This window comes from Motacilla alba, chromosome Z (assembly GCF_015832195.1).
Source record: "Motacilla alba alba isolate MOTALB_02 chromosome Z, Motacilla_alba_V1.0_pri, whole genome shotgun sequence".
NCBI classification, from domain to species: Eukaryota; Metazoa; Chordata; class Aves; order Passeriformes; family Motacillidae; genus Motacilla; species Motacilla alba.
Window position 1 is genome coordinate 22,748,190 of NC_052046.1, and position 26,424 is coordinate 22,774,613.

Here is a 26,424-nt window from a genome sequence, read left to right on the forward strand (position 1 = left end):
GTTTTTTCCATTTTAAAGTATAGTGGTAATTTAGAAATTCAAAAACACATTCTCTGTCATATGATGCAGATAATAATAATGAGACTACATTTTTGAGAATATGTTATCAAAGGTGGAAGTATTATGGGGGGAATGGATTTAAAATCAATACTGAAAGATGTTGATAGACAATATATTGATTCCCTCCTCCCCCTCCTTTTAAAATCCTATGAAAACCCAGAATGTTTTTTAGGAAATGTGTGTTTATCTTGTATTCCATCTAGCATTAATCCCTCCCCACCCTCCCAGATTTTTCCATGCAAAATGTAACACTCCAGAACCAAGTTCCTGAACAGAGAGAAACCTCATACCAGAGATATTAGCTTCTTTTTTGTCTTTGTGGTTGAAAACTCCATCATAAGTTGAATCTTGAATTTTTCTTCCTGTTTTTAGCAGATGCCAGTGCTTGAAGTGAAGTTCATTTGTAAATGAAACTTGGAAGTGAATTTTGCCCAGAATTTTGCAAACAGGCCAGTCTTGTATAAAGCTTTGACTTAAGCGTGTTAATAGCTATGCTTGTAATTTTTTCCTCAGAATGCGATGAATGCTGAAAACAGCTTATTTTATGTATTAACAGTAATGTTTAATAATTTCCCACAGCTCCCAAAAGATTGCCTTAAACTATGATTACTATTAAACTAAGGTATACTGTTTTTGTTCTCCATAATAGTGTTTGAGAAGCCTTTATTCTTTGTGTCAGAATTTTCTACACACAAAAAGTGGCCAAGTTGACTTCTCCTGTCAGTGGGACAAATCCACAGTTTTCCTGACAGTGTCTTGTCTGACCTGCTCTCTGCAGACATATGAACTGTTTGTCAGGTTATTCCTGATTTTGAGTTAAAATTTCCTTCTGTGTTTCTGTCATGTCTAGTGATGGTGCATGCTGGTGTAGACGTTGACACAGTAGGGTCTGTAACTACTGAGACCTGTTTAATTACTGAGACTGCTCACAGTGAAAGCACTCGACTGAAACTGTGCTAGGATTGCTGCTATCCTGAAAACTGTATTAAGAAGCAAAAAAAAAAAAAAAAAATCAATGGGATGGAAAAGATTGTCCTTTTGTAGGGCTAAACCTGTAAGTAGTGGAAGCTTGTGTACATCAGTTTCTTTTCCCATGAGATAAATTTTTTTCCCCCCAGTTTTGGAAAAGTCAGGAGAATATGGAGGTTGTTTTGGTGAGTTGCAAAAAAACATAGAGGTTGATTTATATGACCACAGCTCGATAAAAATTACTCTGTAAATGCTCAGTTAAGTTCTGATGCAGGAAAGGTATTCTATTCCCTTGATGGAAAATAAAACCCCTATGGTTGTATTTAAAGTACAATAAGAATTACATTAAAAAATTATATATTAGAAGATGTAGTTTTGAACAGCTTTCAGTAGTGCTTCCATCACACATACACAAATAAATCTGTATCAAACACTGGAAATACAATAATGTGTCAGCACTCTGAAGAAAAAGTGGCATTTCTGCCATTGAAAATTGAATGTTCAAGGTTATTCTTCCCACTGTGAGTAAACAACATCAGACTGAAGTACACAAAAGATGTTTCTTCATCAGCTGGTCTTACCAAATGATTTTGGTTCATTTTGTTGGAAATACGTGTTTCATATAAGTCATCAGAGAGAGTGTGGTTGTTCTTCATTCATATTTGCAGCATGACTGGAAAACACAGCTACACATGGATCTTTCAGATGCAATGTAGGGAACAAGGGAAGAACATGAGTTCAAATTAAGAGCAAAGTTATTCTCCAGTTCATGCTGCAAGTCTCCCATCCACAGAGCCGATTTCTGTTGTGTATTCTGTACTGGTTTTTTTTTAAATGAAGCCTCAATGGGAGTTCTGCACTTGGAACTTGTACAGAGTAAGCATTATTTATGCTGTGAAGATCAGAGGGGAGAAATTTTCCCCAAATGTGATCCTTTACCAGTATTATTGACAGGGCTCTCTGTTTAACTGTGACTCACAACCATGAGCTTAAATCACACAGACAAAGGGCTCTGAAGTCCTGTTCTGTGACTTAGACTTTCAGCAAGAATGTTGGAGGTCAAAAGTGAGATGCATGTACAGAGCTGTACATTGATGCTGTGTCTCATGTTTGCTCATATTGTGTCTGGCATTAGTAAGTGCTATTTAATTCCCTTTCACATATGCAAAATTCACACAAAAAGCTGAAAAAAAAGCCCAACCCCACTTCTGGGGAGAAGGTTATTCTGAGGGACTGTGTCAAAGGCTTTACAGAAGTCCAGATAAAGAATATCTGTAACCTTTCCCTTGTCCACTGATGCAGTCACTTTGTTTTAGAAGGCCATTGGGCTGATCAGATGGGACTTGCCCTTCCTGCAGCTGTGTGGGCTGTCCCTAGTCACCTGCCTGTCCTCCATGTGCCTTAGCACAGACTCTAGGAGAATCTGTTCAATCATCTTCTTAGGCACAGAGGTGAGGCTGACAGTCAGTAGTTCCCAGGGTCATCCTTTGTACCCTTTTTAGAGATGGGTACCATGTTTCACTTTTCAGTCACCTGGGACCTGCCCTGACTGCCATGACTTTTTAAGTATCATGGAGAGCAGATTGGCAACACTGTCAGTTACAGGACTCTGGGATGCATTTTGTCAGGTCCTGTAGATTTATGTAAGTTCCTCAGGTGGTCATGAACCTGATCTTCTCTTACAGTTGCTCCCTTTCTTGTGGTCCATCCACTCAAGAGGTGTGAGAAAAGAGTGTGTCAGGAGAAGAAGACTGAGCCAAAAAGTTGTTGAATACCTCAGCCTTTTCTTCATTCCTTCTTACCAGTTTGCCAGTCACATCTATTGTGGGAAAACTCCATTCCCCTGACCTCCCTATCCTGGCTGTAAAGCCCTTGTTACTTTTTGTGTCCCTTACCAAGGGATGGACAGCTCTACCATACCTTGATACATGCCTTGGACTGCATCCCTGTACTCTTCCCAGAATACCTGTTTGCACTTCCACACTGTGAAATGAACTGCCTGTGCATTTTCTTCTTGACCCTTCGTTTTACCAGTAGGTTGACTCTGTCATTGCCTTCCTTCCGTGATTCCTTATGCCTGGGGTTCAGGAGCTTTTGCCCTTTATGTCCTAAAAGATCTGTCAGCTCTGTTCTGCTCCCTTGTCCTCAGGGGCATTTTCCCATGAGGGGGTCCTATTGACTAGCTTCTTGAAGAGCTGGAAGTTTCCTTCCCTAAAATTCAGGATCCTGTCTTTACCTGGCCCATATCTCTCAGGACTTAGAACTCTACCTGTACATTGTATTATAGAAGGCCATTCAATATTATCAAAATGTAATTTCTTAGTTTTTTACAATTTTTTATTTCAGTATTTTTTCATTAATTGCTTCATAGTACTAAAGCAAAGTTTGATATTTTATATACATACATTTTTAGGTTTCCTTTGTAACTGATAAATACTGTTTGAAACAACCCAGAACCATCTGACACAAAGCTTTAGTATTTATTTAGAAATAATTTCTTCTCCAAGGGACTTACTTTGTCAATCAGTGACAACCCTGTAGAAACACAGGGAAAATTAATCATTGATTCACTTGGGAAAGAAGCATGCAATGTTGTCTGGTCTGGGTTAAGAATTTGGAAGAAGTTGCAGGTGTTGTAAGATGGCCTTAGTCAAGTGAGTAGTATCTGGAAAAGGTTATTTGAATCCATGCTGAGATATTTTGGATCTGTTTTCCTTCCCTGATTTTTCTTTTTTTTCATATGTGTCTGTATAAACTATGAGTTGGTTAGTACATCTGTTTTGTATATTTATGAATATTCCAGAACTAAAGTATGTTGCTAGGCTAAACTCTACAGTAGAATGTAAGAACTTCCAAATAAAAGCTCTGCACAACTGCTCTTTCTTTCACTTTCCATATTTCGTGTTATTCTCATACATAGAATACAATGGATCAATATTGGTGGGCAATATTAGTTTAGTGTCCATTAAAAGAATAAGATTTTCACTCTCTGCCTTAATTAATGGGAGAATAAAACCAGCAGAATTTATTTAGATGGTCAGAATATATACATGCTGATTGCAGAGGAAGCCATATGTTTTACAGATCATTGAGCTAAAAGTACTGGAAGAAACACTGAAATCCATGAGCATGCTAGTTGTTAGGCAGTGGATGGTAAGATTTGGCCACAGGTAAGTTTATCAGATTATGTAAATGTCTGATGTGAAAATGGTTTGAAGAGCTCTTACTGCAGTGTTCACTGCAGGTTTTTTTTCCTTTCTTCATCCTAACACTGAAACTAATGAGCTGATTTCCTCTCCTTTTGGAAGGTTCCTTGTTTTTTTTTTCAGTTCCTTATGGCTTGGTCTTAATAGTTCCTCTGCTTTCTTTAAACCTCTTTATGCCCTTTAGAAATCTCTGTTTCTAGACATGCCTCCTATGACTGGAGTATCCGTTTCTTACAATACAGCATCTATCTTTACGTTTCTCTTTAAGCCAGAAGAAACACCCCCTCTTTTATTGGCACTTAGAGCACTGCTGCCTTGTGGAATGCTGCCTGTGCTTGCTCTTACATTTGACCTCCAGTTGTGTTTTCTCAAGTTAAAATACAGCCAGACCTTTGTGTACATTGAAGTGAGCTGACCCTGAATTCTATATTAAGATTCTAGAGTAGCTTGAGCTGGTTGGGAAGAATCAGAAGTCTGCAGCAGTAATTTCACTTATATTTTAGAGTAAATGGCTTGAACCTACAGCACATAAACCCAAATAATGCAGCAAATGTAGTGCAGGTTTTTCATTACTGACTTCTTGTGTTGTAGATAATCTCCATGTTTAGGCTATGCAAAAGATTGTTGGTGAGCACTGCAGAGGACTGGATGTATTGAAGCATTCATGTACTGCTTCTGATGACTTGGAAGAATATACTTTATCAAATCAACAGTGAGATAGCATGTGCTGACATCTGTCATGCAGAACTTAATGAGAGTTTTAATAGTTGTATCTCTTTAAGTCTGCTTTAAGTCTTCTTTCTTTTTGCACAGAAGCATTGTAACACATTTTACAATCAAATAAGCATTTGTTACAAGTGGATATAAAGAAAGACATCCTCTGCATGTTTTTTTGGTTAAGTCCAAATTTTTTCAACACTATTCTTCTGTTACTCGTGGCGGTTAAAAAACAAAAGGTGCATTCCATTACTTTTCTCTGTAACGTTGTAAATAGTTGTAGTTCTGACTGCAGAGGATATTGATATCTGCCTACTTGAATGTATCACATCTTCTGCATCAAGCTGTGTTCCAGTGATTTCACAGGGTTGAAGAAGCAAAGCCTTTGTTTAAAACAATTTAATAGTTAGATTTTACTGGCCACAAATGGTTTGCATTGACTAGGAGAGAGAAACGATTGCTGACCAGCTGTTACAGTTCATTAGAAAGTCAAAGGTACCAGAAAGAATACAAGGGCAAAAACCCACAACAACAAACAACAACAACAACAAAAACCCCCAAAAGCAAAAATGAGTGCCTCAGGTGGAAGAATAGCTGTGTAGATAGTCATGTTGATGTATGGGGCTAAGGTTAGGGGCTTTTTTCTGCTCACAGGTGCCTCCTTTTGCAGACAATTGCCCCTGAGGTCTCTCAGCTGCTCAGGGCCTGCATGTGGCTTCCTGTGATTATCTCCAAGTGACCTTGAGTGGCTTGAACATTTTAAATAGCCACAGTGGTTTCAATTTATTAATCTAGATAATTTTGACATAACTGTGTGAAGAGTAAGCATACCTTCAATCATATCAGCCTTTTTTAAGAGATTGTTTACCCCTTGTGTGATCTCAGAGGTTTCAATTACCTCTATTCTTTAAATTAGTTTAGTCAGAGCCTTCCTGCAGCCTAAGGCAAATGAGGAGATAGGCTTTGGGAAAACATGGACCTGTAGACCTTGCCTAATTTAATGGGTCACATATTCTGTAATCCTGAGAGAAATCTGAAATAGGGTTTAGTAAAACTCCCCTGCTGAAGTGGGAATAGTGGGAATATGACTTCTGGACTCACTAATGTATGAGTCAGGTAGTGGTTACTCATGAGGGCAGAAGTCCTTTTCAAGGAAGATGAAACTGCAGCTGTAAATGTGGGGATTAGGGGAGCTCACCACTTGAAGTGCCACCATCACCTCTAGCCACCCCTCATTTGCAGTGACCTACCCTATGACTTAATACTTCTTAATGCAGGGTTGGACTAAGCAGGCTGAGGAAGGATCAGTTGGGTGGTTTGATCAGTGATACAAATGAGATGATAAATTCTGACTGCTGGTGGCATCAGGGATGTCAAGCAATAGTGGAGAATTTAATTCGGCAAGCACAGGTTGAATCACAAAGCAGATGTACTTTATGGCTTTAACATCATTGCATTAGATAAGAAATTTGCAGAGAAAAGAAGGAAAGATGTCTTCTGAAATTATAGGATTCACCTCTTTCTGAAGTATGGGGGTACTGTGAATCATTTGACCAACCAGGCCTAAAGCTCTGTGTATAATGAAATACTTTCTTTGTGCAGAGGAATCTGTTAGTGCATTTTGGATATTTCTGCTTCTTTCCCACTTTTGGGAATGGAAAAAGAAAAAAAATACCCTGTAAAGGATAGAATTTCCAGGGTAAATGTTCTAGGAAATGATCATTAGTCACAAAACCATTAAAACTATAATGCCCATACAGAGCAAAATACGCAGTTTGACTATTCTGTTGAAGTCTATAGTTGTTTCTGTTGTGCATATGAACAACTCCCCTTAAAAATGTCTGAGAGTTATAGTGTATATTTGAGGACTGAATGTGGTCTGTACAGCTAGATGTTGCCAAGAGGAGAGATTTCACAACTTCAGGACTCAGGAAAGATGATCTAAAGTGGCAGCAGAAAGTTCAAGGATGATGATTCTGGAGAAAGGTTGGATCTTGCCAAGAGGAAATTGCAGGTGACCTTACTGAACTAGCATGATGCAGGCATATTGCAGAGATTCAAACATGGGAGTAATTAGAGGGCATGTTTTGGCAGGTAGCTGGAGGAAAAAAATAACAAAGTTTGAATAAAATAATTAATAAGTTAAAAATATTGAATTTAAGTGTTCCTTCTTTTCACTCACTTGAATGTAGCATTGATGTGACAGAATGAAGAAGAGGAGAGTATAAGGCACAACTGTAAATGCTAGTTTTTTTCTGGTTTTTGGAGAACATAGGTTCAGTTTTGTCCTGCTTAACATCCTTTTTTAGATTCAGCAGTATGTTATTCAGCTGTTGTTACTTGTAACCAAGAAAAGATGTTAAAGAAAGGAATAACAAGCAAAACATATTCTTAATCAGTCATTCAGCAAATAACTTGCTTGCCATTTCCCTGCCTGGAAAACATAATCTATTGCTGAAGAACGGATATATGGAAACTGGTTAAAAATCCTGCTTTGGTCATTAGAGGGAACAGATATTATTTATGTAAACTACCATTACTCTCCATTACTTGTGTTTCTCTATCACCATGTTAACTTATAAAACAACCCCTTTCCCCCCCTGCAATCTTGCTTGCATTTAGCAAAAGCTGAGTTGGTGTTGGGAGAGCCTTAGACAATGCTGGACATGCCTATACGAGATGAGAAAATGGTTGCATTTCCACTTTGTTCACTTAAATTACCTATTTCTTTTCGTCATAATCTCTCAGAGAATGACACAGCCTACAGCAAACAAAACAGTTACAACTGATCACAAAACAATTAGCCTTTGTCATCCCCTCTGTAAGACTAGTGTTATAAAGAATGTTATTTTCTTTGCTCTTTGGTGTAAAGCGTTTCAGTTTTTGTGGTGTATGTGCTCAGTGTGAGAATTAGTGTATGGACACATACTTCTTCCTAAGGTGCATGCTGTACTTTTTAAAAATGTCTCCTGTGGTAAGTAATAACTAAAGACTTTAGTTTCATTTTTATATTATTTTGCCAGCAGGTATGTGTTTCTTTCTAGTAATGAACTCAGTCAATATATTCTGGGTATAGCTAGGGCCCCAGGAGATTAAGAACTCAAACAAAGGTGATGTAAAAAACAGATGTAAATCTGCCCAATGGCCGGAATCAAGTCATCCTTTGCACAGTGTAAAAGCAATGCATATGTCTAAACTTAAGAAGAAAAAAAGACATCTGGCTTATAGAGGGTGAAATATTAAAGTGGTAGACACAGAGGAGGGATTGGGTTACTACTGGATGGCCAAGGATCAGCTGTAATACTCCTAACATGAAGGAGTGGCCCTGCCACTCCTGCTTTTAGGAATGGATTTCTAAATTCCTTGCATCAAGGTTTCTGCTGTTCCTGGGCTGATTGGAGACTTTCATCATGGGGCAGTTTCCCCTGTCTGCAGGTGATGGTGTTGGAAGGTGCCCATCTGCACCACCTTACTGTGTACAGGCTGGGTTGGACTGTGTGCAGTCCTGTTCTTTCTCCCCAGCCTTTCTCCCAAAACCTTTTCCAGCTGTAACCTGATGTGCTAAACTGCTTAAATTAACTCCAGATTGCTCTGTTTATTGTGTGCCAGAGGAGTGACAGAAGGCAATCAGAGCAGCTTCCTCTCAAATAAAACTCCAAGAAAAAGGGGGTACAGGATATTAGGATGGAAAATATGGGTTGTGGGAAGAACCCTGGGGCTTTAATGCCTGTATATTAGATTAGGTCTCTGCTGTTTGCATTTTAATTCTTCATTTTGGCAGCTTTGTATCCCTGGAACTTGGTTTTTGATCGGTTGTTTTTCTTTTTTGTTTTTCTTTTTTTATTTTTAGAAGAAAACAAAAAGATTGTATGGTCAAAGTAGTAATTTCTTCTCTCCCTCAAATGACACTCAAGAAAGTTGAAATAATGCTCCCCTAAGGTTATCAGTCTCCTTGTGGGCCATGTGCACCTTGGTACCTCTGCTTCATGTGAAGTCAGTGACCTCTTTTCTTGTATATGGCTCTGATCAGCAATAAATGTGAAACTAGTTTTCCACCAGGTCTTGTCATCACAGTTCAGATAGCATTCTCTTTTCTTACATTACAACTTGCAGCCTAAAGTACAGATGTAGCAAGTCTTTCCATCCCTGTGAAGGTGTGGTTTTGGCTGGTTGCTGCTTATAAAGAGTATCTGTAAGCACAGTAAAAGCATCCCTACTTCCTGCTTTTTTTTCTTCTAAAAGCTGCTGTAAATATGCCTCCTAATTAGATCCATAATAGTATTTTGATAATAGCACCAGGCTTGTTCTGTTAGACTCATGCTGCTTCCAGAAGTAGAGGAAGAAACCCAAATGTATGCAGAATAAACTTCTGAATGCTTTTACTGAATAAAAACACCTAGGTGCTGCCAGCTGTTGGACAGTCTCCGCCCTTAGAAAATTTAATGTGTAAAATTCAGTGCTTCCCAGCATACTTTTGGTCATATGTCAGCCTTATCCTGCCCTCCTCTTATTATTGTCTGTTTACCATATGGACATATCTCTTCTGTTTGTAGGGGGGATGGGGCATGCACTTGGAAACTGAACATCCTACTGAGTTACAACAGTTCTTTTTTTAAATGCAATGAGGGAGCATATAGGAGAGATTCCGTTCCATTTAGATAAGAGAAACCACCTTAGTTTCACTCTTACCTTCACAAAACCATTAATGTATTAATCAGAAGCAAGAAACTGTAAGGGGAGTCATTATTGACTACATTTCCCCTTCAAACTTTTTATGCACATATTTCATGTTAAGTTACATGTAGTTGATGGCTTTAGGATGGTAACAGCCTTTAGTTTCAGGAGTAGCAGAAGCTGAAAAGGTTTTTTGTCCTAATTTTGAAGATGCTTTAATTTGATAACATTGAAGTACGAAGTACCCTGCATTATAAAGTGAATTGAAATTGTTTTTTTCTTCTAGTCTGACTTCAAAAATATTGTATGGCTTTAAACAAGGCTTTCAAACAGTGCTTGGCACAGTTTGCATATCAGACAGATGTGTGCTAGATCAGCTTACTGCAGGGGCCCTTGAGGAGAAATCAAAGAGCATGGGAGTTTTCTGTTGCAGCTGTAGAGAAATGAATCAATTCAAAAAAAGACTAGGAGCTAAAGTGCAGGTGGAAAACAGAAAAAAAAGCTGGGCCATGCCGATATTGGATTTGAGAAGTACTGTAAGTACATTAGGATTATTTGGCAAGTGTTTTGTAACTGTTTTCAGAAAAAAGGAGACCTGGGTGTTGGTAGCCAAGAACCAGAAATGTTATACTAGATCTTTAAAGACTCTAATGGTTGGTTAAAGTTATCATGATTACATGATAAACAAATACTGAATTGATTCACAATGCCTAATTATATTTATGCAATCCTAGATATTTAAAGTTTTTTCTTTCTTTGCCCTTGCAGATTTATTATTTCAAATTATTTGTTTGGGCTGTGTTCTGAATAGGATAGTAAAGTCTTTTCACAGTCAAAGATTTTCTTGGCACACAGCACTTCATTGCACCTGATTTCTTCTCACCTTTTTTTTTTTCTTTTTTTGACTGATTCCTAATCTGTCAAATCCTAAATGTTTATTGGTTATTTATTGCTCAGTGAGTATATGAGATACATACATACAGATGGATTAAAATTTTGGATAGGTGTTTTAAAAAATGATTGTAAGTATCCAAGAAGTATTTAAATTTGCAAACATCAGTAACATAAAACATTTAACATGTTTAATTTTGTGTGTGTCTGTGTGATATCAAGCAGTTTTGGTCTTCTGTAACTTACTGCTAAAATTTATGCAGAATTTGTTGTGCAGTGAGGTATACAGAGAAAAACAGTTCAGAAATACTTACCATATTGGACTGTTGTGCTGGAAGAGAACTTTTTTCCTTAACATTGTTATTCTTCTGGTAGGAATTAAATAATTACTATTGTATTTTCTAAAATTATTGTCATAAAGATTTTCCATATTACTCCTTGTTCTACAAATGCCAAAAACTGTTGTTAAATTTTCCTTGAGAATTAAGATTATTAGGACATATACTTAAAATTACAGTTCTGATATTGTAATTAAGCTTGCATAATATGTATCACAAACTTAAACACACTTCTATCATCTCAGCAGAATGGAAGGTGCAGAATAAGTTGAAATTAAAGACAGTTTATGTAAATGATGAGTATGTTTGTGAAGTATTCCTTCTGTCTGACTCAAGTAGTCAGCAAGAGTGATTTTTTTTTCCCTTGTAAGGGGACTTAATAAGTAGCTTTTTATTATTTGAACTAAGCAAATGCAAACTGAAGAGAAGTGCTAGAGTGAAAACTACTTAATAACAGCACCAAATACAGTCCTGCATGAATCTTTGGAGAAATTCCAGGGAGAACTTGGAAGAAATTCTCTTGGAAGAACTTGTCTAGAACAATTTGCCAGGCATGTCAACAGTACTGTGGGGTGTAGCTCAGCTGTGGTTGAAAGAAGAATGCAGCAACCTGAATGGTCACAAGGGAGACAAAAAACATACACTCTGTTAGGAAGAAAAATAAATTTCACTTTTGTGTAGTGTAATTGAAACAAGGCCTGGTCTGTTCGAACAAAATAGGTAGCTGTACAAGATGACACATTGTTTCTTTTGGGGAAAAAAAAGGCAAAAAGTTTTAATATACAGTTTATCACTTTTAATCTACACAATTAAGCCCTATCTAAGACTTAACAAAAAAAACCAGCAAGGAATATCTTTAAATGAAGACTAATTTCTGGCCTATTTGCAGAGAAAATAGTACCTCTATTCTAAACCATTAATGTGAGTCAGGATTATGATCAAAAGCTGCTAAGATAGCATGTGCAGGCAGTAGAAGTCACAGGAGGAAGTCGCTTGGCCCACATGTCCACATGGTGGAGAAGCTAGGGTGTTGCCTATACTGTATATAGGTGGTCTTTGGAAACTCTTATTATCGTGTTTTGCCACTATCCAAAAAATAAAACATAAAGGTCTCTTCATAGCCTTTTTATAAGCTTTTCATTCCACTGCAAAGACAAGAATGGAGGGGTTTTTTAATGTAAACATCTTAGGGCGATAAAGCTTGCTTTATTAGATAGCTGGCCTTACACAGTATTACAGTACTTGTTTCCATTTAGTTTCTTTTCCTAAAAATAACTTTCAAGCCCATTGATCAGTCTAAACTGAGTTTCTCAGAGAAGTGATTTCTGGTGCTTAAACAAATCTATTAATGCTATTAATATTGCCCCTGAGTTCAGTAACTACTGTGAATTTTTCTTGGCAATGAATGCATGCAGGCAAGAGATGTTTATGATCCTGGGAAGGACATTTGTCAGAGTTTGTTCTTAAATCAACACTTTTGCCTTTTTTTGGTTTTCTACTGCCTAGTGAGTAACAAATCCCTTAAAAAGCTTTCCCCATAGTTGTGAGCATCTATTTCCAGTGGTATCTTTAGAGTGCACAGCAAACTGTTGCTTCATTTCCAGGGTAATTTTGTAAGAAAGTGAGTCTATCCAAAGACTTGAATCCATGCTTTGTTAATTATTGGTCACAGAATTGACATTTTTTATTGTCCATCGCTTCTTTAAAGAAATCTTAGTCATTAAACTATTTGCTAGTTACACACATCCCACATCACTGTATATATGCACACTGCGCTAGTCAAAGTGTTTGGCAGCTGGAAACTCTTCAGAGAAGTATTTGGGAGAAACAGAAGGGCCTCACTGTATAGTTTTGTTTATTGATTCCCTTAAGAACTCCTGCAAAACATCTCTTACAGTTTAGAAATTACAGATTTAGCAAATTAAACTTTTTCTCGTGTATGTGACAATGAATATTAATTACAAAAGCAGATGTTTGTGAGAAGAACATTTGCCTTAATTTTTAAAGCTGTATATTCAAGACACACAAGCTTTACTTTGCATCTGTTTTTCTTATGTTGAAAGGTTTTTATTAAATACATTTTTTAAAGTAACCCTTCCTCTTCTTTATTTTTAATAAGAGGACCACAGTAGTTCGAAAGGCAATCCCCTGCCTTTTAAGAATAGCTTATATTGTCTGTTCTTCTGTGTCAAAAATATGTCCTATTTTCACCTAATTTGTTCTAGGATGGAGGAACTTCGTGACATATTTTTGTTGTTTCTACTTGTTCTGTTGAAGCTGGTGTTGATTTAGCTTTAATGGAAACTACCTTTAAAGTAGCCAGGATGCTTCCATTGCTCTCCTTTATTGTCCTGTTTTGTCATTTACCCAGCATATGTGTGCTGTGCATTTTTTCATTGTTGATAGTGGTGCCTGCTAAAAATTCTGTTTCAGCCCATTCTTGTATTAGTGAGACTGGCTTTTCCCCATATTGTCATTTGTTGCCACAAATTTCACCTTGTAGAAGAAAATTCAGTGGGAATGGAAATAAAGCATCTAGGTACCCCCTCATTAAAATAATACATAATAAGAGTGATTAATGCTGTGAGAAACAACAGTAGCTAAGCATCTCTCAAAGCAAGCCAAGTCAAGCAAGAAATAAAGCTCTTTAAAAATGTGTGATTCTTCTGTTAAAGAAAGAAAACAAAGATGCATAAATTGGCTAGATAATACTTATGCCAAGTGGCCTAATTTCTAGATACAGCCTTATTCACTCCCCTTTCATCCTTTCTTCAGGGAAAAGAGCTGGTTAGTTTTACAATTTTTTAATACCCCTAGTGTGTTGTGGGTACTGCTGTAGTCTAAATTATGTAGATGTAATTGCAAAAATTATTCTTACAGATAAGAAACATAGACTCACTACATTTTCCACACTATTTCAGAATTTTTAATGAAAATCATATTTGATGTTTGTCTGCAGCAAAGAAATAATGAAGTATCATGCCTGGGGGAGGCTTGTGCTTTCAGCTGAAGTAGCAAGGCTGAAACTTTAATTCTAAGCAATCTTATAAATCGGGTCCACAAGGTGTGGGTAGTTTGATTCCAAGAGCTTTGCTCTGGAGACTGTCTTCTGACATAGAATAAGTCATGGAGAGAAACAGTTACAAAAATGTGTGATAAATAGTTCAGAAAATACTGTTTTGAAATGGATTTAGAATTGGATGTGAAGCCAGTGTAGAACATGAAGGAGCAATGATTCCATTTGTCTCACACCTAGGTGGATTTTAAGTGTGCGTTTTAAACTAACATAAGTTTCCACTTGGAATTAGTTCCATGCTTGAGATACTTGGGTAAAATAGCATAAGGAGTTAGTAAGGAATAACTTGGGAGAAAATGAGAGTGGTTGTGCTTCCACAGGTGGAGGATCTGTCTAACCAGGCACCCCCTCACTATGGCAGTTCTTTGTGGCACATGTCTAGGAAACTTTTGTGAAAACTTACAAATCTTCAGCATTTCTGGCTGAAGAAACTCCTGCTACTGAGGTGATGTGTTTTCATATAGGAACTATGTACTTTTTTCAACTTTAACTTCTTCACTGCCTTTCTGAACCCATGCAAGCTTTTAGCATCAATATATACATCTACAGCTCTTGATTTAGAGGAAATGTACCTGAACACACACACACACACACACACACACACAGACACAGAGCTGGTGCCCTTCTTGTCTCTTGCTGTCCAGACATACTCCTGGAGGTAAGACCAGGACCAGAATAGCACTTACAGTCCTGAGTGGACTTTCTGTTAGGTCTGTACTCCATGCAATCAGTTTATTGTTTATTCCCTCTCCCTTTATTATTTAGTAGTTAGCTTAATATTTTATTAATACAGATCCCATTAGGGTCTTTCATTGTTATGTAACCTACTCCTCTTTAACAAATTGTAGATATTTGAAGTCCTCGATAACATTTTTTGGAAGATAACAGATTGTGTGTAAGGTGTTGCTTACATGCAAGCTGCTAGTGACACATCATTTACATTCTGCCTACCTAGAAAGGAAACTGACCTTAATAATCAAAACAAAACCATCCTTTTCCCTCCTTCAACACTTTCTTGATAACTCAGTCAAGAAATTACACAGGAAGGAGCACTTGAACATAAATTCCCAAGGAAGGAAAAAATAATGTTTTAGCAATGTGAGAATGAGCAGTCAAATGAGGGGAATGAGCCTTGTTTCATATGTTCATTATTTTTTCATTTGTATATAAGATCAAATATCAAAACGCAAATGTTCTGCCTTTTCTTTTAAACTTGATATACTATTAATAAAAGATGCAAGTTTTTTTCAGGATGTATGTTAGGTAGACTCCTTTTATCAGGAAAGGTAATGTGTAGAGAAACTGGCAGAATGTGAATGTTTTTACAGAAAGCAAGGAAGAAGTAAGTAACATAAAGATTTGATTATAACCTGAGAAGTACAAACTTCTCTCTCACTATTGTTCAGAAATACCACCTACTTCTTTAATTTCCTTGCTACTTTGTTGCTGATAATCAGGAATTAGAAAAACCCTCATGTACTGCTATTGAACAGACACAGACAGTAAGCAGTCTGATACAAAGGAGGTATGTGAAATATTTAAGTTCTGATTCCTCTGTATGTCCAAACTGTGCTCTAATACAGTATGGATAAGATGCCTTTTATTCTAAGGCCACCAAAGGTTAGAAGCGACTGAAAACTCTGTCCCATGAGTATCTCTGACAGGAATTCCTGTTTACATCATGAGAAGAAGGAATTGTTGAAACTGATTGTCGTGGTTTGACATAGTTTTGGTTTTTTTTTCATTTTTGTTGTAACCAGCAACTGCTTTAAGTTCTCAGATCTCAGAGCTCAACATTGTTGTGCAAGAAATAATGGTAGCAGTCTTCATTAATTTCTTTTTAATCCAAAAATGCAGGAACATGGGCAGCCCAACTGGAAGTTAGTTGGGCCACAGGACGTTTAACTCTTTTCAAATATATATATTTTTTTGCCAAGTGCTTCATTTAGCTTAGGTTTCTGCCTTTCCAAGTTTTCACAGATATCCATGAAAAAAATAAACCGTGGTTTATTCCTTTGTAGAACAAAAATGGTCTCCTGTGTGCAGTAGAAAGATGTGGGGGTTTATACTGATCCCTAATTAAAACCAGAATAATGGAATAAGCTGAGTTGAAAGGGACTTGGAAGGGAACCACAGGGACCATTGAGTCCAGCTCCTGGCCCTGCACAGTACCATCCCCCAGGATCACACCATGTGCCCAAGAGAATGTCCAAATGCTTCTTAAACTCTTGTCAACCAGAAAGATAATTTGGTTCTGTTTACAGTGAAGTTCTTCTGTAAGGGGTTGGACTTCTTGTTTCTTCCCTCAAATTCGTGTTTTTTAATGAGAAAGTACAATACAAACCTGTCAAATTGCACTGAATGGCAGCTCAGCAATTACTATTTGAAATAATTTCAACCTTATTAAAACAGTGGAAAATTATGTTTAACAGAATTGCCAGCCATGAATCTTCTGAGAACGTTACAGTAGGTTTAAACAAGAACAACTGTATAACAGTACAGAAGTAAATTCATAGAATCATTACTGTTAACTTCAAGGATCTGGGTTTTATTCTAAGCATGGGAGCTTGGTCAGAGAGAGTTAAAAAGAAAAGCATACCATGAGCCATCTCTAATTCATGTCTATTTTTCTGTAGTCATAGGATTCAGCTTTTTCTGTAACCATTTTATATGTTATTCTCATGAAACAATAAATTCAATTTCTGAATTACTTCAGTGATATTAGTTTCAATTAATTTTATTAGGGCTTTATCATTCTGTCTGAGGAGAAGGTAACCCTGTTTTGTCTAACCTTATGTGTGGCCGCCTAAAAATATTGTAAAAACTCTGCTTTTAAACTAGGTGTGCGAGTATTGTCCTGAGACTGGAATAACAGGTTTCCATTTTAAGCATATTATACTGCTTTGGAAACCAGTGTATTCTGAGTGCTAATGATGGCATTGATAGCAACTCTTCTTTTGGTCTTAAAATTAGTTGAAACTAAATTTTGGAAGTCTTTGGTTCTGAAAGTTTTGGATACCTAATGGTGTTTTGAATCATGGTCAGAAGTCGTTCTTGGCACAGTCTTTCTAAATTACTGTCTTCTAGCATGGGATAATTTCTGCCTAGGGATAGCTTTTCATTGATGTAATTTGTAGGTGTTAAAATGTAATATATGTTTGTTACTTGGCCCTGAATGTTTGACATTATATGGACACCTAACAGCAGTATGCAAATACATGACACACCTGTATTGTGAAAATATTTTTTCAAATGGATAAAAAGGTGGTGTGGGGAGGATTGTTCTGTTTCTTTCTTACCATGAATTCCTTTTGTTTATTTGTTTTTCAGATAATGGAGGACAAACTTTAGCAGGGGGGAATAACTGGCCACTGAGAGGGAGAAAATGGACCCTCTGGGAAGGAGGAGTGAGAAGTGTAGGCTTTGTTGCAAGTCCTTTGCTGAAACAAAAAGGTGTAGAAAGTCATGAACTCATCCATATCTCTGACTGGCTGCCAACACTGGTGCACCTTGCTGGAGGACATACCAATGGCACTAAGCCTTTGGATGGCTTTGATGTTTGGAACACTATCAGGTAACTTTCATGTCAAATCACCATGTCATCATTCTGGTATGAGAAGAATTTAATCAGCCCAGGAAACAGAACTGGAACAGGGAGAATAATATCACCTGGTCCTTTCCTGTAAAAAAGGGAAGGTATAAATGCCGTCAATTGTGCTGTCTGTGAGAGAATTATCCAGGTTGCAAATTAATCTTGGTTGCAGATGCAAAGCCTTCATACAGCATTAACTTGGTATTTTGAATTTTTCAGTATGAACACAACAGCTCACAAGCATGGTATACTTCTTCAAGAACATTCTGTGATCTTGAAGTAGGTTAACTGATTTTGCACAGCATAGAGTACAAGTTAGTAAATTTTGTGGACCAAACCCTGCTCTCTACAGAGCTCAGTTAGGTGTCTCTCAATCTGGAACTGGACATATGGGAAATCTGTGCAGACATTAAACTCACTGAACATGGATCCCACTTTGATGGTTTGTTAGCTCAGTACAGGATTTGTCAGGCTGACTCACAGTGTAAGTCATGCACCATTTGCATAGACCTGTGTCATGCTGTCCAGTGTCTTGAAAAGCCTTTGAGATTGAGTACAAAAGTACACCTGACCTGGTTCCTGAAGGTCATGAAGTTGTGACTGATTCAAGCAAGCTGAAATACTCAAAAGCACATTGCAGACATGCTTAGATAATTGGAAAAAGAGGCAACATCAGGTTGCAACAAGAGGTTACTTCAATGTTCTTTTATTCCGCTAAAAAGGATTAAAAAGTCCTTAAAACCTAAGTTTTTGCAGAATTTGGAAGTTCTGTGACCAGCCCTTTAGTTTTGCAAAAATTGTGTTGGTTTAAATTCCTTTGTTTCTTCATTTTCTGTGCTGTGTGTAATGTATTCACTGATAGGGCTAAATTCTGTTTCTGTCTTCATAGAAGTTATATTTATTTTATTAGGTCTTTGAATATAGTTTCAATTCACATAAGAATAATTTAGGATGGAAAGTTCAATACTGCTAAAGCAGAATAAAAGGACTAACAGTTCTATTTCCTTCATGCTATTCAGTTGAGCTTAGTGTTCTGTTTCTTTTGGTAGCCTTTGTTCTGCTTTTGTAGCAGATAGAGTATAACATGTGTGTTATCACCTTTTTTCCCCTTCTTTTTTTTGTGTCTTAGTATCCTAGATTGTGAATTGCAAGAGTTAAAAGCTATTCCTAAGCAAGCATGACCAGGAGTGCTGTCTGGGTTAGGGACTGAGATGAGAAATTGAGAGTTAGAGTAGGCAGATTTGAACCCATATACCCATTCATGGATCAATCTATATGGATCTTGGAGTGAAAAATAAAAAGCAAAACCAAACCCAAATGCCTACACCTCCCTGGAAGTAAACTCTTATCTTGAGTTCAGAACTGGTTTGTCTATATCTGTAGCATTACCTGTTTGAAGCTGCTAATCTTGATTTCATTCTTAGTGTTGCCTGTGTTTCTGAAGAGCTAAGGGGTGGTTTTCTGCAGTAGCTGGAGTTTACAGAAAGCTCATGGCCTTGTGCCCAGGTGTACTGTGTGGCTCTCTTCCAAGTGGAAGAAGATAACGATATGTATAATTGAGGCCAAGGATCATTAACTGCCAGGAAATAATGGAGACTCCCATCCAGCCAGAAAAAGTAAAATGTTTTACTTGTTAGTGTTCCTGTGGGGAAACTTAGCATCAGCAAGACCCAGGGTCCACCTAAACCATAGACTTTTCTTCCAGCTACCATTAGAATTCCTGCCTACTTCAGGTTCCATTTCAACCATGTATTTTTGCAATGGATCCATCTTCTCAGATCAGGTTACTTCAGCAGGAGAGTTGTTGGGAAGGATAGCTACAACTGTGCCAACACACTGCTGACATTTGCATTTCTCTCTTTGTAAAGGGAAATAAAGCAATCTTTACTGGCACTGCCAGGGAACAGGTCACTACCAGTGTTTTCAGGTGTGTCAAAGAGAGGGCCTCTGTCTGAACAGGTAACAAGTCAGGTTTTCTAACTGTTAGGCTATTCCTTGGCTGATCTTGCAGCCAAAATGTCAAATTTCACATGATTTTCCCATGTAATCAGGATAAATGAGTATATTAAATTTCATGACCATAATTCAAAAGGTCACTTGAATATAAGATAGCAAACAATGAAGGCACAGTGCCCTTTTGGTGATATCTGATGAAAAGTTCAAATATGTTGTTTTTCTAGGACCAAGTGGCTCACAGTGAATAAAATTATAACTTGCTAAGATGCTAATTCATTTGAAAAAGGAAAATTAATCACTGTGTTACATCTAATTTTCTTCAGTACAGTCGAATGCAAATAAATGCATAAGCTTCTTGTGATTTTATCTGGGGAAAGGACACTTTAATCCTGAGCCTGCTGGTTCATATGTCTGTAATCAAAAGGAAAAATATCATAAATTTGGAACCTTGATTTATGTATTTGAAAGAAGATATGAGATGGTGCAGATATTCTCAGAAGTCAAAAAATATTTAATTTATTTCAGTGATATCTGTCTATTAATAATCAGTATTTAAACAATGGGTTCTTAATATGATGTTCATGTAATACTAAAATATAATAATATAATGCAATAATTTATAATAAAGCTTATACTACTGAAAATAACTATGTGTAAATGTAATATACTATAGAAATATGAATATATATTCAATATCCAGAAATTCAACCTAAATTTTTAAATGAGTATAAATTCTGAAATTCTAGACCAAGATGAACTTTCTATCATGACTTTAAATGACTGGTAGTCCAAATTAAGAATCACATTAACATGACACCAATTAATATTAAGCACTTGCAGTGCAAAGAAGTGCTGAGAGTCACATGAGGGCCAAGTGTTCCTTTCATACCTTGTCTACTTAATTCTGGCCTAAAGAACCAGTAGACAAATAACAGTTAGGAGGAAATAGCAGGAAAAGATGATGTTCAGGAGCACACATCTTGTAGACAAAAATACCTTTTTTTGCATTCTTTTTGGTTACCTATACTGTTAAGTTTCTGTCATACAGTGCATGAAACTGAGAAAGTACAGTGTTTGGGTTCTGGCTGTTTGAACTCTTAGGTAAAAGTTTTCATGGTACTTAAAAGCTCTTTGGCAGGGATTTTAACTCAAAAGCTTGTCTTCTCTTTCAAAATCCACCTGCTGACCCTTTACTATTTCAGCACTTTATCAATGAAAGACTTAATAAAAGAGGACTGTGATTTTATTTAAAATAGAAACTGAAATAGAGCAGATTTTGCTCGCACTCTCACAGCCAGACAGTCTTACTCACCAAGAGGTGTGTGTGTGTCTAGGAAGTCTGCCCAGCCAGACACAGGGGCAGAGGATTTCAAGCCATCCACCTGACATCCCCACACCATGATGTTTGTGAACCCATGGGCCCAGCATCCGTTACTGTGGTGCAAAGGTTCAAGGAGGCCAGGTGTCAAGTCCTTCAAGCTTCTTCTGTGCTCTTTGTAGGTTGGTAACTGTGCATAGGTTCTAGTTATGCCTGTTTGTGTCCTTTTGATGCTGCATCTGTGTCCTGCCCTGTGAGTCCCTGAGGACCATCACTGCTTTGCCTCCAGATATCCCTGTCCAGTGGAACTGGCCTCCATGTGCTGGGGCTGTGCTGACACGCTAGTCTGGATTGTCATTAACATGGGTTATGACAAGAGCCCTTTCCCTGCTGTTGTGTTCATGATGTTGTCTCCACATGCAGATTTGTGGAGACAAAATCCATACCTATCCATACCTATCTTGGACTATATTTCTCTGCAAAAATTTTATTGCAGCATATAATTAAACCAGTACTATGTAATTTTTCTTTTTCTCCAAGTACCTTTGAAATGAAATGTAACTTCCTATTTGATGTCTATCACTTCTTTTTGCAAATAACTTAGCATGGTATCATTGTGTCAACCCATTTTTAGATAGCTATCAGATCTTTCAAGTCTCAGGTATCAACACTTTATAAAGGTTCATGAATAAATACTAAGTCATGGTAGATTTCCCTTTTCTCTTGCCTTAGATTATCATGGGTAAGACTACAGTATAGCGCTAAATTGATGTATGTATTACAAATCACTTCTGAAAATATGGTGATAATATCACTGATAGATTTTACAAAAATAGCAGTTGAGAATAGCAAGAAGGATACTAAAATGCAACCAGTCAAGGAGTCTAAATTGTTCTGCATATTTCCAAGCAAGTGTCACAAAAGGCAGTTGCATTTTTAAGCAACATTTGTTCTCCAGATGCTTACTATTCTATTGAAATAAAGACACTTAGCAAAGTAGTTTTTCTTTGGTTGGTACATTTTTTTTGATACATCTTGATTTTCAGCACTGAATATCTAGTGTGTCCATGCTCAGTGAAAGTATTTTATTTTGCATTAACAGAAGAATGGAATTGTAGACCACATGAAGCAGTATGATAGGCACTGAGAGATTCAGGATAAAATACAGTACAAGTAACTATTTTGTCAAAGTTTATTATTAAGCAGAGAGTTTAACGTCTTAATTATATATTTTGTAGGGCAAGTTTCATTTTTATGTTTTTATAATGTTGAAATATCATAACTGATTGAGTGGAGTTAATAGAGTAAGATCAGCTTGAATTCTTCTGTACTGAATGGTTACATTTATTTTAGAAATCAAGCACCTGTTTAAAAAAAATTTATTGTTGTGATATAAATTAATGCAGAAGAAAGAGCAGCATAAAGCTGAGAGGATGTTTATTTCCCACATATCTGAAACATAATCATTTTAGGAAAACGTTAAAAATAAGACCCAGAGAAATATGACAAGGCTATAAAGACTCAGATTTTGCTTAGTGACACAGAGAATGTTTTTTGCAAGACAAACACACTTACCCTGAAAAACTCTGGATTCCTTGCCAAGGACGCCTTCTGGCTGTTTAACAACAAAAGTGAAAGATTACATGTAGATCTTTGTTTGTGCTCACTAAGGAATAATAGGGCTTTTGGTATGTTTTAAGAACTTTGCAAATCAGAAGAATAAACTAGCTGACTCTCAGACCATCATTGAAGTTAGGCCACATGCTTTCATTAAGCTGTTCTTACATAGAGGACTGTTTTGAAAACCAGCAGCTTTTAACTGTTTAATCAAGTAATAAGGACATATCTTAATTATTCTACCATCTGACAGGGTAGAATAATAACCAGAAAATATCAAAAGTTCCTTATGTTTAGGGGGAGGGATGACGTATTAGGATATTGAAATCTAAAAATAAATATCCTAAAATTAGAGAGTTGCAAGATATGATTACCCAGGCAGTTACTAAAATACAAAGGCAGGTTTCCCTAGAGAATATTTTTGCTTTGTTATTGTAGCTCTCCTGGCTAGACTATATTCCTGATGCAAAATACCCTTGCAGAACATCTGCCAAGGTGAATCTGTAGTTGCGTCTGTGTCTCTGTGGAGTTTTGTAAATGGAGAGGAGGGCAGAGTTAAAGCACTTCCAGGGAAACAGATCTCTGTTACAGGAGTAAATTTCCTATCTGTTGTCCCCAGAATGTTGTTTCTGTTTTCCTGATGTTTTTTGCTGTGAGGCAGGTGGTTTTTTCAACATACATGCCAAATTCTTTGGGTATTATTTTGTGATATATGCTGGTTATGAATATCCATGCTCTGTACAAGAAGAATTACTGGACTAACACTCAAACTGAAAAGCAGTGCTGTACATGTAATAGCTTAATGAAGTGATGCCGTATGCTTCAGGGATTAAATCTCATGATTACATATAAATCACATCCAAGGTACTAAGAACAGTATTCTATCCCATAACAAAAATGGATTCAATGATAATGGCAACTGCTGCATGGAAGACTTACATTAATACAAGTATAATCTCTTCTTTTGTATCCTATCAGCTGTAATGTAAACAGCTATGTTTAGTATATAATATCAACTGTCCATGTTAAAAGTTATAATGGAAGTTACCTTCAGTCTGCTTGAACAGTATGAATACACTTGGTATAATCATAGACTCATATGGAATCATAGAATAGGCTGGTTGAAAGGTCATTTAGGCCAACCTTCTTGTCTTAGCCAATCTTCAACTAGATTAGATTGCCCTAAGCCCTGTTCCCCTGACCTTGAATGTTTCCAGGGATGGATCATCTGCTACTTCTCTGGACAACCTGCACCAGTGTTTCACCACTCTCATAAAAATTTCTTTCTTATATCCAATCTAAATCAACTGTCTATCAGTGTAAAGCCATCACCGCTTGTCCTGTCACAACAGGCCCTACTAAAAAGTCTGTGCCTGTCTTTCTTGTAGCCCCCATTAAGTACTGAAAGGCTGCTGTGGGGGCTGCTCAGAGCCCTTCTCTTCTCCAGGTTGAGCAAACCCAACTTTCAGCTTGTCCAAAAAGGAAGGTGCTCCAACCCGCTGATCATCTTTGTGGCCTCCTCTGGACTCCCTCCAGCAGCTCCATGTCCTTCCTGTGCTGTGACCCCAGAGCTGATGCAGCACTGCAGGTGGGGTCTCAGCAGAGCAGAGCAGAGGGGCAGAATCCCCTCCCTGGCCCTGCTGGTCACTCAGCACTGTGTAAATACTGAGCAGCACTGTATGAATATTGAATCCATAAAGAAGAGAAGTAAATAAGAGTAAGTTACTTAATTGTGCTGTATTTGACTCTGGTGGAAGATACTGGATTACTTAGCATAACTCTGGTGGTTTCTTTCTTTTAAAATATTCTGGAAAATGTAGATACAGCTCAGAAACTGAAAGAAAACCTTCCTAGTTTTTGCAGAGTCAATCACAGGCTATAAATTTGAAACTAGTTTCACTTTTGCTAACTGCTTCTTGTTACTATTACCTATGAACATATGGTGAAAGGCACACCTGAACACAGCTGGCAATGGAGAACATAGAGTTTATTAAATCTAAGATAAAATTTGTTTAAATAAGGCCAAGCATTCTTAAATTAAGAGTGTGACTACTGTATACACTGGGGGGGGAGGGGGCGGGGCACAGTTAGCCTTTCACCCGCCTTTTGGGAAAAAACATTTTTGTGGCAGTTTCTATACATTGAATTACTAACACTGTAGCTTAATTAATGTAATTCCTCTGTATTAATTACAATACTACATTACCTTAACACATTTAATCTTTTAGTTCTTCTTGATAGTTCTGTACTCACTCAAAATGTATAATGCAGAAATGTTTTTAGAAATGTAACAGAAAAATATTATTTTGTTTGTTACTGCAAATTTTAAATTACAGGTAAATACTGTTTAATGATATATTCTATATATTAAAATGACTATATTTTTTTATGTCTCCAATGAGTTTTATATTACCTGAGTTTTTATTCTTAATGTCAAGAAGCTTAGAGGCCCTGGTTGAATTTTTTGTGTCTTAAGTTAAGCTCCTTAGTGAAAGAAAAAGCAATTTAAATTATTTGGAAATTTCTGAAAGGATGTATTTAGGTTCACTGTCAAATAATAACTTGTTGTTGTGTCTTTGTGTAGACATGTTTCTTTCTAATTATGTCTTCCTACTCATGTTGCCCTTTATAAGGAGTAAATTTCATGAACTCAGTTTTTTAGGTCTGGGATTTACTTAGCTAAGAAAATTTATGAGTAAGTTCAGAGGCTTATTCCCCACCATCTCTATGTACTGCTAGAAAAAGAAGGATTATTTTCTTTTTTAACACAACAAGATTCTAAGTATCTAAATAATCCTTATGACCTCAATTAGAAATCAAAGGTGGTTTTTTTTGTGGGATAGCAATGCTTGTGTTGTTTTTTGAGGCACCCAGCCATGGAGAATCCTAATGAGCTATTGAAGGTAATTAACATTTCCTTTTGAAATCTCTCTTAGTGAAGGAAGACCTTCTCCCAGAGTGGAACTGCTGCATAACATAGACCCCATGTTTGTGGATGATTTCCCATGTGAGTATGCTCAAGATTTATTAAACATACAGTTTATCTTCTGAACACTTCTTGTCATCCATAAGTGAAGTATTTTCTTCCAGGTGAAACAAAATACAGTAGCATGCCTTTTGCTTTTAAGTAAATAGCCTTAAAATAGAAAAAATCTCATCCCCTGGATGGTGTAAGTTCTTCAACCTGATCAACATGGGCTTCCTATTTCAGAGAGCTCTGAAACACTACTGAGTAATGAATAAAGTACTTTGGAACATGGAAATGTTGAGGAGCAGCTGTGTGCCTGAGGTGCACAGTGAGGCACACTGCCAACAACCCTTTCCAAATCCTCTCTCCAGAGTTCCAAATGAACTGCCTGCCCTAATACATCTTGATACAACTGTATAATATGACCTTGCAAATGGAAAGCTTGAGTTTGTGAGGAGCTGAGAAGTTCCAAGCTGTATGATTGCTTTTGTTCCATAATCACGTGGGTTGGATCCTTAATGCCACAATCACATGAATTTGAGCTGAACTTATGCTAGTTCTATAGCTTTTTTTAAGCATCATCTGTTTTATGATTCAACATTACTAGTTTGCTAAGGACTACAAGTTCAGGCAGACATTTTTTTCATGCAGAACATTGGAACAGGTCCCTTCCAGTGTTTTTATAGCATTTCTGTATTTCATTATATACAGAAGTAAATCCAGACAGAAAAAAAAAAGTAGTGCAATGGGGACAGTGATATGTTGCCTGCAAAACAAATACACGTTGTGCTGCAATAACTGGATGGAAATGGGTAGGATGGCCTTTTGTGATGCACATCTGGTTCTGTGACTCTTTTCTGAGAAGGAGCAACATTGTGCCTATCTAATGCTAACTGGGCAGCACTGCCTGCAGATAATTCCTACATACTGATTGAATTAAAGTGTAGCTACTCCAATTTCCCTTAAAAATGCTTAGTGAGTCATAGGATTTCTATGCAATGTTATGCCCTGGTGAAGTATTCTCAGGCCTACTTCAGAGACT

The 26,424-nt window shown here is 37.1% G+C and overlaps 1 protein-coding gene across 3 annotated transcripts in view; it reads left to right on the forward strand.

The window, feature by feature from the left end:
* The window catches only part of ARSB (arylsulfatase B), a 98,539-nt gene that overhangs the window by 9,281 nt on the left and 62,834 nt on the right, over positions 1-26,424 (forward strand). For all 3 annotated transcript variants that reach the window (XM_038124157.1, XM_038124156.1, XM_038124155.1), the window contains exons 5-6: positions 17,262-17,505; positions 25,351-25,421. In XM_038124157.1, coding sequence (XP_037980085.1) covers positions 17,262-17,505; positions 25,351-25,421 — 315 coding nt within the window. The remainder of the gene's footprint in view (positions 1-17,261; positions 17,506-25,350; positions 25,422-26,424) is intronic.